Source organism: Gymnodraco acuticeps, unplaced genomic scaffold (genome assembly GCF_902827175.1).
Source record: "Gymnodraco acuticeps unplaced genomic scaffold, fGymAcu1.1, whole genome shotgun sequence".
Taxonomy (NCBI): Eukaryota; Metazoa; Chordata; class Actinopteri; order Perciformes; family Bathydraconidae; genus Gymnodraco; species Gymnodraco acuticeps.
The window spans coordinates 443,234-460,392 of record NW_022990054.1 but is presented as its reverse complement, the minus strand read 5'-3'; the positions used below and the strand labels follow the sequence as shown (position 1 = coordinate 460,392).

The window sequence follows — 17,159 nt, the reverse complement described above, 5'->3', positions numbered from 1 at the left end:
GAAGGCAGCATAAAATCGGGATAATCGCCGTCGATTATGGGACACAATGGGCTGGCGCTTCTGAAAGATTCATTCATCGTGGAAAAAGGGACTGTGGAGGGGGATAGAGAAAGGGGCGCCTTGGTCCCTCCGCTGCTCTCCCACGGTGGGCACAGGCATGACATCAGTGGCCTGAAAGAACTGGAATTCTGGACATGCCCACTGCCCTCCCTCCCTCCCTCACTATACCCTTATACCCCTTCCAGTTCGAACCCCCTCCCTTCTTTTCTCACCCATGCCAGTTTGGATGCAGCGCTTGGCCGGGCATGTTGAGGCCACTGCTGCTGTTTGCGTGTGAAACAAAGCCCTTCAGTAGGAAGAGAGAGGAAGCAGCGAGCTTCACATGGTACCAGCCAAAAGCAGGGATGGCTGCCTGAGCCTTCCCCTCACAGGCCCCTCTTTTGGCTGAGAGGTGCTGGTGTGACCCCAGTACCCCCTTCTCCCCCTAGTGTCCCTCTTACTCCCCCGTGTAACCCCTTCTTCTCTATCCCTCTCTCTCTCTCGCTCTCATCCTGAAAATACTGCCTATTCCCTGAGAGGGCCCTTTCAATGAGTATGACATGTCAAGGGATTTTGGATGAGTGGTTTCTCATGACACAACCCTTGCCGACAGGGATGGGATTCCTCTGGCTTTTGTTGTGCAGTTGGTCATTTGTTTGAAGAGGAAATAGCTTTACAACACATTTCCCTAATTAGAATAATGTGATACTGCTCAAAATACGATGTAAAGTCCCATGCTGCTGGGAGACTAGGAGGAAATCAGCGTGACACCATCCTCACATGAATCACGTCGGTCATTTGGGCTTTGGAGTTAAGGAGTTTTGTTGAATGGTGGGGATACTTAAATCTGTGAATGTTGGATTGTATGTGACTTGAATGGATGCATCTCATTTTTGCCAAAACCTTTAAAATCGTAAAGGTCTTTTTTTTAAATGACCATATATTGACGTTATTAGATATAACATCTTTGCATATAATGATTTGGGCTTTGTTGAGTGTGACGTAACGATTGACAGAGATCTTAGTATACATTATTATATATCCTCTTTGACCACTGTGGCTCAAGAGTAACTAAAGCATTAACCTATCATCTGCTGTCCATCAGGATGACCTCAAAGCTCACAAACTGTGACATTAAGACATTAACCCTTCTATCCATCATTCCTTTGTCGTTTATTCTTCGCTCAGCAAAAGGGTTACTCACAAAGCACTACTGTTGACAATTTTCCATTAGCATGCATCATCATCTCATCTCTCTCACTGTCCTATGTAGCCTGATGAGTCTGAGAGTGTGCTCTCTGGGGGGATTACAGTGTCCGGTGAATGGAGGGTCCCTGAGGGATTTGACTCTTAAACTCAGATATTGACTCCTCCCACCACTTTTTACATTTTGTCTAATGTGTGTGTGCCTTGGTGTGTGGGTGTTGGTGGTGGAGTCAGGGGGTGGGGGCTGAGGGCTGAGGGGGGCTTGCAAACTTCAGGATGGGGCAATTCAGGTTGCTTTGGCTATGACTTGTCTTGGCTGTGTTGACTCGCTCCTCTCTGGATGCTTTGGAAGAGCTGGTGGACAGCTGAGGGCTGCTAGCTGTCAGCAGAGTTCTGTGTTTACCTGCTGACATCTGCCATCAGCTGTGAATGGAGCAACGATTCCTTGAGCTGATTCATTTTTAAATACCAAAGGCAGGAGTTTTGATCCTGGTGAATGTACATAGTCCCTACCTCAACACCAACAGAAATGACGTAAGTCCTCACACCCAATTTGTAGTTTTAGACTTCATATTTGTTTCATTTCTCTAGATTTTATTCTCATTAATTCAAGGCAAACTATTTTACTTGAATGTAAGTGTAACCAGACAAATGAGTGTAAGTGTACATCAGCAAATGAAGTGAGAGTAAAATAACCTCTATTTTTAACTCTCAATACATTACATTTTTTTTGACATCCTTCAGTTTACTGTAAACCAGGTGTTTTATTAAGTCCATCATTATTCCTTCGTGGATTAACGGCCATGTAATGCAATTAATCTGACTAAACCCTCGGCCAAGATTAACCGGTTTATAAAATGATCCCATTAGAGACTGAGGAGAAGAAACTGTGTGGATCAGTGAGTGAGTGTGCATCAGTATGTAAATGTCATCACTTTTAAATGAATATAACTTATTAACAAATCCTTTCATAGTCACTAGCTATTAACAACTTGTTTTTATATTTACAGTGTATAAAAGTAACAGCCCAGATCTCTTGATCTCAATGGAGGCTGAACATCTAACAACTAAGCTTAATATCTGCAATGTATTCTTTATGACAGAAAAACATATAAATCAAAGCTAATATAATGTGGAGATTTTCCCTCCAATAAAATCATTCACATAAAAAAACAACTACTGATGAGAAATAACAGTCCGCTGCAGTGGATTTGTCCTTGCTGTACATTTTCATCTATCATTTGATCGCACCAGCCCACTCTCTCATCTGTCCATGACTTGGTGAGAGAAGCGCTAATGAGAGGATCGCGACAGAATAATATCCGACCTCTGTGACGTCCAGCGTCTGCTTCCTCTCTGTCTTAGTGCTAAAAATAATCAAAGGGAGAGAAAAAAGGGGAAATTCAATTAACCGGACTCATCACTCTTATGGAATGGGATTTCATGGTAGGCCTAATGCCAATTTTTCAGGGTTTTATTCCTGGGGTTTTACTAATTCATCCGGATGTCATCTGAAGTATGAAATAATGATGGCTACTGTTCGCCTGCTGTTTGCATGTATTTTCTGTATTTCACACTTCACTTTGAAATGAATAAGAGGAGACAGGACTGGTCCATCTGTGTGCCTGGAAGCTGACCAGGTGGTCTTCCTATAGCTAGTTTACAAAGCAGCAGTACAAAAAGCTGGGGGAGGTGTGTGTAAATGTGTGAGTATTTGTGTGTGCCGTGTGGAATTATTAGAGACTACTTACACAACAACAATAACTCCACAAAGAGCCTTTGGTTAAGAATAAGTTTTCTGCCTTTTGATTCGACCTCCCTGTCTTGCCTTTGATCAAGTTTCAGCTTTGAAAAAAACTTGACAGCCAACATGATTAATTTCTATGAAGTGTTGCGACTTCATAGTGGACAATGGGGGGGATGTGTGAGGGAAAAAAAACATTGACTCCACCATTTGTGAGTTTTAGGCCATGAACCCCAGGGGTTAGGTGAAAGGTCAGAGCCACATTATTTCTTCTTTGCTATCCTTTGTTATCCATCACAGCAGACATTCGCATGGGCTTATTGAAGCTCAAAAGAAACACAGAGACATGTGTAAGGCCTCATAGACAAAAAATATGTCAAACAATTTGATAGATTATCCCTGTGGCTTCATGATGGGACGATGGATATAAAGCTATGACAGAGTTGTTGAACACCTGCCTAACTGCCATGTGACAGACACAGCTGGCTCTCTTCTCGCCAACAAACACATTCACACCTCACCGGAACGGCAGGAAACTGCTTGTAACGGGAAATCACTTTTCATCCAACTAATTAGGCTGTGTGACCGAGCCCCCTCTTCATACTATCGCATTTGAGAAAGAATGGTTACTGGGTGTATGTCTCAACAGACAATATGTCCTCCCCCCCCCCCCCCCCCCCCCCCCCTCTATAAATCAATAGACTTTTGTAATGTCAAGTAGGAATCTGTTACATCAGTGTTAAATGAATGTTTTAATATGCTCACCAGGGGATCTTCTCTCTGATAGGTTTCAGTGTATGCAAATTCCAAACAAATTTAGTAGTTTATACACAAGGACTGAACTTATATAAACTGACTCAAAGTGCCATGTGTCTGCACGTCACTCCCTAAGGAATCATTTTTAGAAGCAGTCGCTTGTAGTCAGCTTCCATCTGTTGGGTGCCATGGTAACTATGGGCAGAGCATGAGTGACAGCTTGGTAACACACTTGAATGCTTAACATTTTTAATCATGCTGTTTTTGTTTAAACCATATACCAGACATATCTTCAGAAACATCATCCACATCCAAATGATTGGCTTTTCTCTTACATGATGCTATATTTTATTCTAGAACCATGAGTCAACTAATTGATTAATCAGTAAAGTAACTTTCTATGCAAACATTTCAGGAAATATCTTTTCAGCTTTAGTTTGAAATATAATGAATACCTTTGGGTGTTGGACTGAAATGTAAAAACATTACTTAGACATTAAGAAACTGAGATTGTTGTACTACTTTTGGCATTTTATAGACCAATTTATTAAGAGATACATTTAAAATAAAATAGCAGATTAATTGCTACATATTTAGTTGCAGCCCTAGTCTGTAAAGGAAAAGGTTAATTAGCACAGTATTCAAAAAATAATCTTGCAGGAGACCAATGATAATCGACACCAGAGGTTTATTGGACCTTACGAGGAGAAGAGAGGAATATGAGATGCAATCATGTTGACCTGTGACTTAAGGCATACAGGAATGATGTCTTGTTCTTTGTCAGAGTGAAAGGGCCACATTATACTGATTAATAATACGGTTAAGCTTATTGTGTGTTAGGAAGGAGTTTATCTTCATGCATTATGTAACTAACAATTTCTCTTTTTCTTTCTCTCTTTCACAGTACCAACAGTATGCCTAAACAAGTCGAGGTGAGGATGCACGAGAGTCACCTGGAGCCCATTGAGGCCAGGCCTCAGTCCAAATGTGCCAAAATCTGCTCCAGTATGTGCACGAACCTTCTGCTCACACTCACCATCCTCGGTAAGTTATCCTGGTGTTGGCTAATTATTGTTCCGTTCGATCTTTTTTAAGAACCAACAAAAAACAGGGCATGCTAAAGACGGAGATCGACCACCGCTGAGCTCAATGTTCTGTTAACTCCGAGCTCGATTATGCAGCTCACTCGTGAGTTGAGGAGGAGATGCCATCTGTGCTTGTTCAGTGTAGCAGACAGTGAGATGACTGGGTGTCCTGACCTTCCCCAGCTCTGTGCCACCTGTTGCTATCAAACGCTTTCTGTGACACTAGACATCCAAACTGCCTCCGGTGGTGCATGGGAAATATTGTGATTATAGTAATACAGTAGCTCACTGCGCCACATGGGGAGATTTAATGAAAAGAGGAAAGGGCACAAAAGAAGGGATACATTTTCTGGTAATATGCTCTGAATCAGATGTGTGTTTAACCCACACTTATCATTTAAACTGTGTCCTAATGTTATCCTTTAAGAAACATAGGCCGTGAACCTGTTAAACTGTATACAAATAAATGTGAATATTTCATTTAGGGATTTGAGTCCCTGTCTATCTGGGTCCCACTGAAATGGTTGTGTGTTTGTGTGAGTATCTGTAATGTGTACATCTCACCCCAATTGGCAGGACTCTCACAAAGCAAGGGAGCCAGCATGATCATTGATCATCTGTCACTTGGCAGATAAGAGTCTGAATGGGAACTTGCAAAATGGCCAAAGAGAAGGCACAGGATATCAAGTGCCTTCCAAAGTCATTGGGTGTGCAGAATCCCCAGGATGATACTAGACTGGACCACAGAAGACAGCTTATTATATTAAAAAAAAAAAACAAGCTGGAAGGTTTCTTCATTCCAGTGTGTGTTGTTAAACAATGCCTCAGCCTGTGTGATCTTTGGCAGTGATGTGGTGGCAGAGGAAGTGCAGCCATTGGGGGGATAGCCGGAGTTTTGTGTGGTCTGAGATGGACAGACGCAGAGGCCAACTGCCCAGCCTGGCGGACTGGGCTGTGGGGGGGGGGGGGGGGGGGGGTTGGAGCACATAGAGGTCATCTTTAGTTTTGGGGGACAGAACCACTGGGTGGCAGGAAAAGAACCCTTGGTTTGAAGTGGCATATTTCAAGGGTCAACAGTGGCTTTGAAAAAAGGGGGCTGGTCTTTCAAAAGACACTGTCTTCTTCTTCTCTTGTCCCCCCTTTTTGTTAAATCCTTGTACAGTATAAGTCTGTTAACCTGCCACAAAGTGAAAAGAATCCTCAAAAACATTTTGGGTTTGTACAGATTACAGATGCTCTACCAGGGAATCTGACATGCTTGCCTCCTCCCTGCTGCTTCAAAGAGATCTGATCTTAATCCTCTGTGAGCTTTACTTTCTCTCAGCAGGTTTCCGTTTTATCTTTATCTGTCCTCTTTAAGCATGAAACAGACAGCCCATTGTATAGCTCCTAACATCTGAATTGGCAGTATAGGAGAGAATTATTAAGAGTTTTTAAAAGAAAAAATTAAAGCCTATTAACTATTTCATTGATTATATCTAAGGTATAGCTATTGAACATAATACACCGATATGAAATGGATTCCTTTTTTATATCAATCTGTAATATGTGATTTTCCACTGGGTTTAATTCCTGATTCTTTTCTAGTTTGCTGTCATACACGCTTGCAGTTTCACTCACTAACACTCTTTCTTGCACTTCAGGTGTGATCCTCGGAGCTGTATTTGGGTGTTTGCTCCGTGTGGCCTCCCCGATCCACCCAGACATCGTCATGGTGATCGCTTTTCCTGGAGACATCCTGATGAGGATGCTGAAGATGTTGATCCTGCCACTCATCATCTCCAGTTTAATCACAGGTAGAGTATAAATGATGACTTCTTAAAAAATATAGACATTGGATCATTTCAACATTATTCACTGTTGGTGATATGATTGTGCAGCTCATGTGCAGTTGAGTTTGAATACAACAGCTAAAAATAAAGTACTGAAATAAAAAATGACAATATTGCATGTAATACAATATGTTTTGCATAATGCACATGATCAAATATCATTATGCCATCCCCTAATTGACTTTGCCCAAAGTATTAAGTCAACATTTCTATTCAACACGTGCAGATAACTAAACACCATCTTGTTTGCTTTGGCTACAGGTCTGGCCGGTTTGGATGCCAAATCCAGCGGTCGCCTGGGCACCAGGGCAATGGTCTACTACATGACCACCACGGTTATTGCTGCCATCCTGGGAGTCATCCTTGTATTGGTTATCCACCCTGGCAACCCCAAACTGAAGGAGAATCTGGGCCAGGGCGAGAAGAACGACGATGTGTCCAGCTTGGATGCCTTCTTTGATTTGATCAGGAACCTGTTCCCGGAAAACCTGGTGCAGGCTTGTTTCCAACAGGTAATGGAGGGTGACAATAACAAGATAATGCACAAAACTTATATTTAGTTTGACTGTCAGATGCTAAATGCTTAGAAAGTCTGTCTGTGATATCTGGATGTCACTGCGAATCTTGGATGAGTGCAGTCACTTATTATGGAATATTATTTGTTGCATATCAAGAGAGACTCAGAAGCTAGATCGTCAGGAAATAGGTGGGCTTGTAGGCCTACAGAAAGTTGAGTGGACTTGAGTCACAGGGAACATCATATCTGAATTAGTTGTTGTTGGTTATCTAACTAATCCCTTTTATTTTGTCATCCTTTACCTCAGATCCAGACCACGACAAAAAAGACAGAGGTGCCTTTCGTTGAGGATGTCAATGCAACCGTCATGGAAGGCCTTGTTGCTAACATTACCAGGGAGCCTTTGATTATCGTCACAAAGACCCTTCAGTTCAAAAGTGGCATGAATGTTCTGGGTATGTAACACACCAACATCACTCACAGTATGTACGCTGAACAATTAACATTAACCAATACTGAAAGTCTAGAGACATGCTAGCAGCTCTGTGAGGCTAATGCTAACATGCTGATGTTTCGTACATACAATGTTTTGCATGTTCACCATTCTAATAATAGCATTTCAACATGATATAATTTGCTAATAAGCACAAAACAATGTGCAGGTGATGCTGATCTGCATATGTTTAGTTTTGTTGTTATTCTGCAAATATATTAAAAAAGACAGAAGATCCCCAAAGTCATAAGGATTCATTTTCTGGGCCCAATTAATATCCCTTCTAGAATTCATGGTAATTCATCTAATGGTTATTGAGATATTCTGTCTGGGCCAAAGTGGTGGACCAACCAACACACATTGCTGTTCCTAGGGCCAAGCTACTAGCATGGCAAAAAGTAAAAGCAATATTAAACAGTATTGAAAACATGTGGACAAACCTAATGTTTTTAGCTGTGAATGTTAAAAAGTCATCTCCTAATGATAACCCCTTCATGTAGTAGTCAACGCACCTGTCCACGCGGATATTCAACGTTTGATACATTTATTATTTTCTGTCACAGGTCTGATTGGTTTCTTTATTGCATTTGGCATCTGCATGGGCAAGATGGGAGAGAGGGCCAGGCTCATGCTTGAATTCTTCAACATCCTCAATGAGATTGTGATGAAACTTGTCATCTGTATCATGTGGTTAGTATCACTTAAGAATCTCATTGAAACTCATTTGAAAACTCAACTATAATGAGTCAGAAATAACTGAAAAGTAATTTCTCAAGACATTACAGCATTTTTAAAGATTAAAGCTATTAAAGACATAATTGGTGTCCTGCCAAAGTTGTCATTCTGAATTACTAGTAACAATTAAAGTTCCATCGTCTCTCTAGGTACTCTCCCTTCGGTATTGCCTGTCTCATCTGTGGTAAGATCATCTCCATCAAGGACCTTGAGGTGGTGGGCAGACAGCTGGGCATGTACATGGTCACTGTGATCATTGGTCTCATCATCCACGGAGCTATCTTCCTGCCTGCAATCTACTTTGCTATTGTCAGGAAAAACCCCTATACCTTCTTCCTGGGCATCTTCCAGGCCTGGATCACCGCCCTGGGGACAGCCTCCAGGTCAGCATCACAATTAATAGCTAGTTGTTTTTGTTGATATGTATACAGTTGAAACAGAGTATAACCAACCTTCTTTTGCTTTTGACCTCCAGTGCTGGTACACTGCCTGTCACCTTCCGTTGTCTGGAGGAGAACTTAGGTATTGACAAAAGAGTCACTCGCTTTGTGCTCCCAGTCGGTGCCACCATCAACATGGACGGAACTGCTCTGTATGAGGCAGTGGCAGCCATCTTCATCGCCCAAATGAACGGCATCTACCTTGACCCTGGTCAGATTATCACTGTCAGGTCTGGAGACACTTCAAACACGTCATATTGTATAGGTTGTTTTTTGCACTGTTAAAAGCCAATGAATACAATCTCAATAACCAAGTGATATAATGATTTAACCTTCTATTATATTTCAACAATCCTGCTATTAAAATAGAAAAACTGTGGATCAAAAAAAGCTATGCTTGGTCATAACAGTAAGATTTGCAATTCCCACAGTTTTAAGAGGGTTTAAATGGAGCCCTGAGGATGCTGTTTAGCAAACACAGTTAGCTCGTAATAAATGAGGACAAACCCAGCAGCAGAATAGAGGTTTAACAGCGAACAGAAAATCCTCTGTTACTCAAAGCAACAACTTCAAAGATTTGATTTACAAAGGAGCAAATAAACCGTAATGAGGAAACGAAAACATGTTTTCTTGCCATGTCTCAAGCTAAGCAGAATGAATTACATCAACCTAGTATCTTTAACTATCTTCCCCCAATGCTCTTCTGTTAATAGAGTGAGTCAATGATGCATGACCTTCACCTTGACATTTATATGGTATATCAATCTATAAAACCCTCAAATTGAACATCCCATCTGTTACATTTAAACCTCTCTTCATGTGTGATGGAGCACCCTCTCTGGTTCTCTTCAGCGGCTCCTCTTTATATAAGTACCATAGAGAATACATATCTTCATCTGTAGCTGTGTGGAGTGGACCATATCATGTTCATTGGCATCTGAGGAGTAGCATCAGGGCGTAGGGTTGTGGAGGATGTGCTTAGGTGAAGTGGGCTTGGAAAATGTGATTGATTGCTGCTTTGTTGTGTCTTCATTCAGTCTGACTGCCACCCTGGCCAGTGTTGGAGCGGCCAGTATTCCCAGTGCTGGCCTGGTGACTATGCTCCTGATCCTGACTGCTGTAGGCCTGCCAACCGAAGACATCAGTCTGCTGGTTGCTGTTGACTGGCTGCTGTGAGTTATAAAATACACATGCTTATTGTGGGAGAAACTTCTGTGTAGCAATGTAGACACGGGGAGAGCTGGAGCTTTGATGTCAAACACTAATGGTTTATTTAGGAGCTTCGGCCGGAGGATTCACAAAACAAATCTGGAGTCAGAGGTTCTGACTGCACGGTAGAGTTGCCACGTCAATTCTGAAGAGCCTCTCTCTCGCGATACCTTTTAACTGGTTCACAGAGAGTAATCAACATATTTGAGGAGATAGACTAAACAGCTGGGAACACTGAGTTACTTGCGTCTGACACTTATAGCCTCGAAGATTTCACACCTTGGAGTCCACAAGCACCAAGAAGGAAGTGTTCCAGCGTACCCACAACAACAAACCATTTGTGACCGAGAATTGCCCGGTCATAAACTGGTAACAACAACATATGGCTGAAGCAGCCCCTTTCCTTAAGGGATATAACAGACGTCAGGGTTGGTCATAAACGTCAAAGGGCAAATGGTGGATATCTAAGAGAATTATTCCCTAACACTTATGTTGTAGTTACATATTGATATTCTTTTAGTTTACTTTTCTATGTACAGAACTCCCTTTTATGATAAGGTGTAGAAAACCATCTTTTTAAACTGTGTTTTGTCTCTTCAGGGATCGATTCAGGACCTCAGTCAACGTGGTGGGTGACTCCTACGGTGCAGGCATCGTGTACCACCTGTCCAAGCTTGAGCTTGAGGAACTGGATGCACAAACGGCCAAATCTGACGACATCGAAATGACGAAGACCCAGTCTTACTACGATGACATGAAGAACCACCACGAAAACAATTCCAACCAGTGCGTCAATACCACTCCCGCTATAGCTACAACTAGCACAACTGCTACTGCCACTGCTAACAATACTGTAGAAGTAGTAGTAGATGAATGCAAGGTACAATTAATGCTTACGGACATAGAGACTTGTATATAACCCTCACCGTTGTCGCACGCTCACCCTGCATGTTTTCTGCACTCTTGTTTGTTTTACTCATTGCATCTTTGTACATATTAATGGGAATACACTCACAATACATTTTATTTTAAGACAGAAATCAAGCTCAAGAACAACAGAAGTATGTGCACGTATGTATTACATTCTACTGGAAAAGCAGCTTTTGTGTTGAATGAACATCCAAAACATGTACAGCCAAAAGGTTTAAATATACTAAAACATTATTATGTACATACCTACAGATCTATAGTTAGATTCATCCGATGACTGTAACCTGTTGGGGATTGGCTCTAATTTAATGGGCAGAGCCAGATAATCCTCCTCATGACCCTGAGGAATTATTTAGCAGCCCTCCCATCCATCAAACATTCACACCATATCCTTTTCCAAAACATAACGTCTTGATAGAAGATTTTCATTAAATGTTTTCTCTTCTCCTCCCATTTGATTCAGTCTAATGAACGCAGTCCATACTGCTTTATCTAAAAATCTTTAAAATGTAGTTAATTTTAATTTTATTAAGAGGTTTATTCCTAAACGTTTACCCTCTTCTGTATAATTTCAAACACGATGGAAAGTGTTAGTTATAATTAGCAGCTCATATATTTGCTACACATCTACCACGCTGTCAGTGAGTCATTCCCAGTTAGGTTTTTTTTATAATTTTGACACCAGCTATTTTTGCCCATTGTGACAACTGTGTTGTGAAATGGAAAGCTGTGAAGTAGCTCCCGTATTGTAAAACATAATGCACTTTGAATACGGTCTTTAATGTATTCCATGCTTTTAGAAAAATACATGGGAGTTCAAAGTGCTGGTTCCCTGACACTCACACCCTGGCAGAAAAGGTCTACTGATGAGCCTATTCATTTATTAAAGGATGTAAGGTGTTGCCTAGCAACGCTGGCAACCTGACACACAATTAATCTGGCCATCTGAAAAAAATATCATATTCTCCTTTCCGAGTCTATATGACATTTAACACAAAGGCTTGCTATTTCCAGTATTCACAATGACTTTTCAGTTTGTTGGTCAGTTTTGCCTGTACATAGCACGACTACTTTCTAACCCTTTCCAAAGACAGTAGAGAGCTTGATAGCTAACAACCTAACAATGCATTCATACTGTAGTGTTTGCACCTTGTTTTCAATGTATTCTGTTTATTTTTTCCTTTATTCATTGTATTATTATTTTATGTTACTGCCTTCTGACATGTTGTTCATCATTTATGTGTGGTGTGTTACCAGTTCAGTTAAAGACACCCCTATCTTAAGACTACCATAAGCATGATCATCAGTGCTCCTACTGAAGTTCTAATAATGTTTTTTTAATATATTTTTTGCAAAATTGCTATGATACCTAAGAGGCAATAGAGTACCATTGCTACAGCAGCAAAAAAAAACTGAAAATAATGTGATAAATGGTATCCTGGTTTTACCCTTATAAAGTGTTTACAGTCATGTGTTATTTAATTACCTCTACTTTAAAACCAGGATGAAGTAGAATTGATTGATAAAGATTCGTTTTTTTAGGACAGTAAGTAATAAAGCATAGTTAACCATGCGTTAAGCCCTGTAAACCTGATTGACCAATCACATTGCTTGGCTGAAACTAAAAGGGGACACAGAATTAACAATGCAATGTTATTTCTGATCCGACGTTTAATTAGAAATTAATTGTGTTTTTGAAGTGCCTTGGATCAAGTGTTTTAGTTTTCCCTGCTAACTGCTTACAGGTAACCTCAGCCACTAACGGCTCTGCTGCGGAGTGCACGCTTGTTGAGGAGGGACCATGGAAACATGAATAATGGCAGCACAGAGATCCCCTGCTCCTGGGCTCCACAAGCTTTCCCATCTGGTGATGAAAAAGAGTGAATGAAAAAAAGTCACGCGAACAGAACTACTAATTGTTTTCTATGTAGATTAGTTTTCTTTTGTATTAGTCCCACTCCCTTTACAAGTTTTTGTAACTGTCTATCTGACTGATATATAATACTAATTCACTTAACCGTGAAATAATAACAGAGGTATACTTAGAGCACAATTATGTCCGTTTAGCATATACTTGCACAACATACTTCAAGGCTGGGGGAGGGAAGGAAGAGAAAAAAAACGTAAGATAGGCTTTCCATAGCAATACATCTATTTTCTACATTTGTGGGAGGAGTTAGGAGGAAGTGGCTGTGTAGCATGGGAAGTCCTGAGATTAGCTTCCAAGTTTCATTCAGGCGATTTATTATTCAAATGACAGAAGATGAGTTGGAGTGAGAACATTATTAATGACAACCAGCGTGATGTTTGTACACCAATCTTGACTCTCGTACTGTCAGAGATTTTAAAGTGCATCTGACTGAATAAGCCCAATATTAGCCTCTATGTCTGAGGTCCAGCACAACACTGAAAGGGTAGGAGGCCACACTGAGCCTCGTAACCTACAAGCACAGTCAGTCATACTCTAAAGCACAAATTATACCATGAACGCCATTTTTCATCCCCCAGTTGTTTTACTCTAAAGGAAAGGGACTTTTATTTCATTATGTCACCTGTTGAGTGAGATGTAAACTGTGTGTGTTTGTGAGTAATAGAGAGAGAAGGAGATAAAGAGAGCAGGAGTTAAGAACATGACCAATTCAATTATAGGGACCAAACAAGCAGAAAATCAATCAACTCATAGAGGCCTTTGAACTGCCTCCATGACGTCACTCACAACACATTTTTCCAGAATCATTTTAAAACTGACTGGCACTGAAGATGATATTACCACATTTTCTGACGGACCCTCAAAGCTAATGAAATCACTGCCCTAAATATGCTTTCCCTTCTTCCAAAAGATATCTGTGATGCCAATGAAATTAAAAGAACATTAGCACCAACATGACTATTGTCAAGACAAACAATAAAAAATAATTGACACATCTGAATAATTAGAAGCATAAAAAAGAGATTATATAGAGCACAAATGAAGACAATGAGGATAATGTTCAGACAGTGGCATAATCAAAGTCAGGCACATTACCCTTTCATGTCGATACTGATCGTATTCCAAGTTAAAATGTTAGCTGTTGAAAACATAATAAGGGACTGCAGATACTCGGGCTTATTAAATCTTTTACACAGAGATAAAATATTGAAATCCTCAAATGTTTACCTGCTCACTGATGAGCCTCGTTAAAATGGCCTTCTTAAAGCACAAGTTTATAAAGCACTGACTCTGAAAAGGTTGACAGTTTACTGCATTGTTGAAAAAGTGTAATTTTATAGTATGATAATATACTGGGAAGGGAGTTTCCAAGCACACACACAGGAAGCGCACATACATATTTCAAACACATTCCAGTGGTTTATTGATCCTCAACATGCGTACTCTCAGAAAGCACAGACAAAGATATTACTGACAGAGTACACAAAGTGAGCCACCAATTTTTTTTTTTTTAAGAAACTGAGGAAGAAGCATTGAGCTGTCAGATGGAAACTTGGCTGCACAAACAAAGATGGATCAGTGATCTTGCTCTTCCAGCTTCTTGTTTAGCCAGACATAAAAAGTAAACAACCATATATTCAACCACCAGAGCTCAAGACTGTTTCTACAACCCTAGATGCTGCAGCTGTACGTCCATATGGGTGCAAATATGTTTTCAGGAAACTCGGAACAGAACAATAGACACTTCACATGCGTTATTCCACAATTATCAGGTAGTAAGAAAACCTCTCATAGAACCAAATAGCTGAAAAAACACAGAAACAAAGCTGGACTACTGGCTGTTATTTTGTATTTTTTTTAAGCTTATGTGCATAAGAGGTGAGACTTCTGTGATATGGCTGTGGATTTGATTTCTTTATCAGTATTGTGTCCTTCTCTCCTGTCTTGTATCCTTTTATTTGTGCTTAATGACAACCTTGCCTTGAAGATGTTCACTTCAAACAAATGCCAACGTCAAATGCCAATTTAAGTAACAGAAGGGAACTTAACATAAACAATTAGCGCAGCACTGTCTTTTAGTTCCCTGAAACACTTTTTGTTTAAGCTCGGCTAACAGAAGCTTTGACACAACAAAGATTGCGCTTGGTGTTCATCCGTAAACACTGCACAGACTGACACACACCACACACACAAAAACAAGCATGCACACACACACACACATTCACTTTTATTTGTATTCAAATGCACACGAGTAAACACTCTTAAACCTCGAAGTCACTACATTTGTAATCGGTGAGCTGCAGAGCACAGCACTGACAACTCAACAGGCCCCTGAGCCTGACCTTTTGACCTTGTGATGTTCAGGAAAAGAAAAATAGAATCTCTCCAGTAAGGAGACAATGTATAGTGCCATCGATAGGGATTGAGTGTTGAACCACTATTATGTTCAAACACACGGTTTTAAAAGCATGAATTAAATAAAAATGATGCACCACTATCTTAAAAGCATGGTATTTGAAGTGCCTCGTTGCACTTTGTGTATATATTGTAGGTAACAGATGTTTTTTTCTTTCTTTTGATTTATTTTAGGGGGCGTTGAAATGGTAAATAGGAATATAGTTTCATTGCTGTGACATTTTTTATGTAATCCTCTAGAAAGAAATATATAATCTATGTCCTGAGTAAAATTAGATTAGACAAATGTATAGAGAGGAAATCGTGTAATAAATTGCTTGTTTTTTTATTCTCTAATAGCTGTTTACTAGTTGTTTTACTTACCTGTCACACACCAATATATAAATATCTTTTTTTTCATCTAATGTAAGCGTTTTGAATGTTTGTTCCATGGAGATATAAGCAGTGTGCATTCATTTTCATTGTACATAAATAAATATATAATTGTTCTGTTCAGTGGCGATGCAGAATTTATCGGAAATGACAGTTATCATGACGCAAACACTGTTTGCATGACAAAGTGAAAGAGAGCGAGAAAGAAAGAAAGCGAGGGGATGTTTTTGGTTTGAAAAAAAGGGGGCCAACATGAAATATATTCTGGTGGGAATTACTGTGATTAAGGTTTCTAAAAAGAGAGACACATACAAAGGAAAAGGTCAAATGTGCCCTGTATGTAGGATAGAGTGAGGAATCAAATATAGCCTAGTGGTTAGATGCATTCAGAGGCCTGTTAGAGAGCAACACTCCTCAGGTCACTCATCTGAAATTGTTTCTCTTTTCAATGAAAGAAACTTGCTTTAGTCTCAGGCATCTTTGTTTACCAGGTGCATGACATGGAGATATAGATCTTTTAGATTCTGTTACCCTGTCTACATGCCACAACTTCACACATTCGACCTCTGGCGTGCCATCAACATCATAGATGTTTTTTTAGAAATCGCATTCGGTAAACTGCCTTTACTCCACTTGCCTTTTCTTTGCTTTCTACACAGAAACTTTATGCACGCACAAACACCTGGAACTTGCCGAGCTAAATGGCACTGATAAAATGGAAAATGATTGACAGTATTTTAAACAAAAAGCCAGTTTATCTTTGAGCTTGTCCTTTTCTACTGCAATGTGTCTTTTTTGAAGAAACTCCCAAACAGAGCTGATGTCTCACTGTCTCACTCCTGCCTACAACGTGCTTTCCTGATCTTACTTTTCTAGGCCTTCCCTCTTTGTAAAGCTGTTGTAATATTGATGTAAAGGCAGAGCGTATGTGTGGGGGAGAAACAATATTGAGAAAAAAATGGAAAAAAAAAATACAGAATTCTTTACTTGGTCTATGGTATACATAAAAAAATCTGTTTCTACATATCAATAAGTGTTGTACCTTTGGTGTACATATACAAATATAACTAATAAATGTTGATTCATAACTAAATGGCTTTTTCACTGTGTGATTTTTTACATCTTCTCACATGATTCAAGAAATGCATGTTATATAGCTGTTGGTGTAATTATAACTCCCGTACTGTCTGGACAATGAACCTTTTACTGATAAAAAGTATTAATAGATGCAAATTATAATCTATAATCATTTTGATTACTAAGGTAGGGGATGATGAATAGATGAAAATGGACAATGAACTGCTCATTGGCTATTTTTAAGCATATCCAGTCACCCTGGTCCTTTATGCACCATCCCCAGAGCCACCAAAGACACAAGTAATTATCAACACTTTCAGAGATGCTAACAAAAAGAGCTGAACATTTATAATATGCTTTCTCAGACCACAATGTATGA

At 40.0% G+C, this 17,159-nt stretch overlaps 1 protein-coding gene across 4 annotated transcripts in view; it reads left to right on the top strand.

Annotated features, from left to right (window-relative positions):
- Positions 1–16,796, top strand: part of slc1a2b (solute carrier family 1 member 2b) — a 29,403-nt gene extending 12,607 nt beyond the window's left edge. Inside the window, exons 1-11 of one of the 4 annotated variants that reach the window (XM_034215866.1) lie at positions 1,553–1,779; positions 4,650–4,789; positions 6,474–6,626; positions 6,924–7,174; positions 7,487–7,634; positions 8,236–8,362; positions 8,557–8,790; positions 8,883–9,077; positions 9,885–10,019; positions 10,657–10,936; positions 12,732–12,803. In XM_034215866.1, the coding sequence (XP_034071757.1) occupies positions 1,742–1,779; positions 4,650–4,789; positions 6,474–6,626; positions 6,924–7,174; positions 7,487–7,634; positions 8,236–8,362; positions 8,557–8,790; positions 8,883–9,077; positions 9,885–10,019; positions 10,657–10,936; positions 12,732–12,803 (1,773 nt within the window). In that variant the 5' untranslated portion in view covers positions 1,553–1,741. Of the gene's footprint in view, positions 1–1,552; positions 1,780–4,649; positions 4,790–6,473; positions 6,627–6,923; positions 7,175–7,486; positions 7,635–8,235; positions 8,363–8,556; positions 8,791–8,882; positions 9,078–9,884; positions 10,020–10,656; positions 10,937–12,731 lie in introns of those variants that run through there. The other 3 variants (XM_034215868.1, XM_034215867.1, XM_034215864.1) reach the window with 3 other exon arrangements.
- Positions 16,797–17,159: the final 363 nt, after the last annotated feature.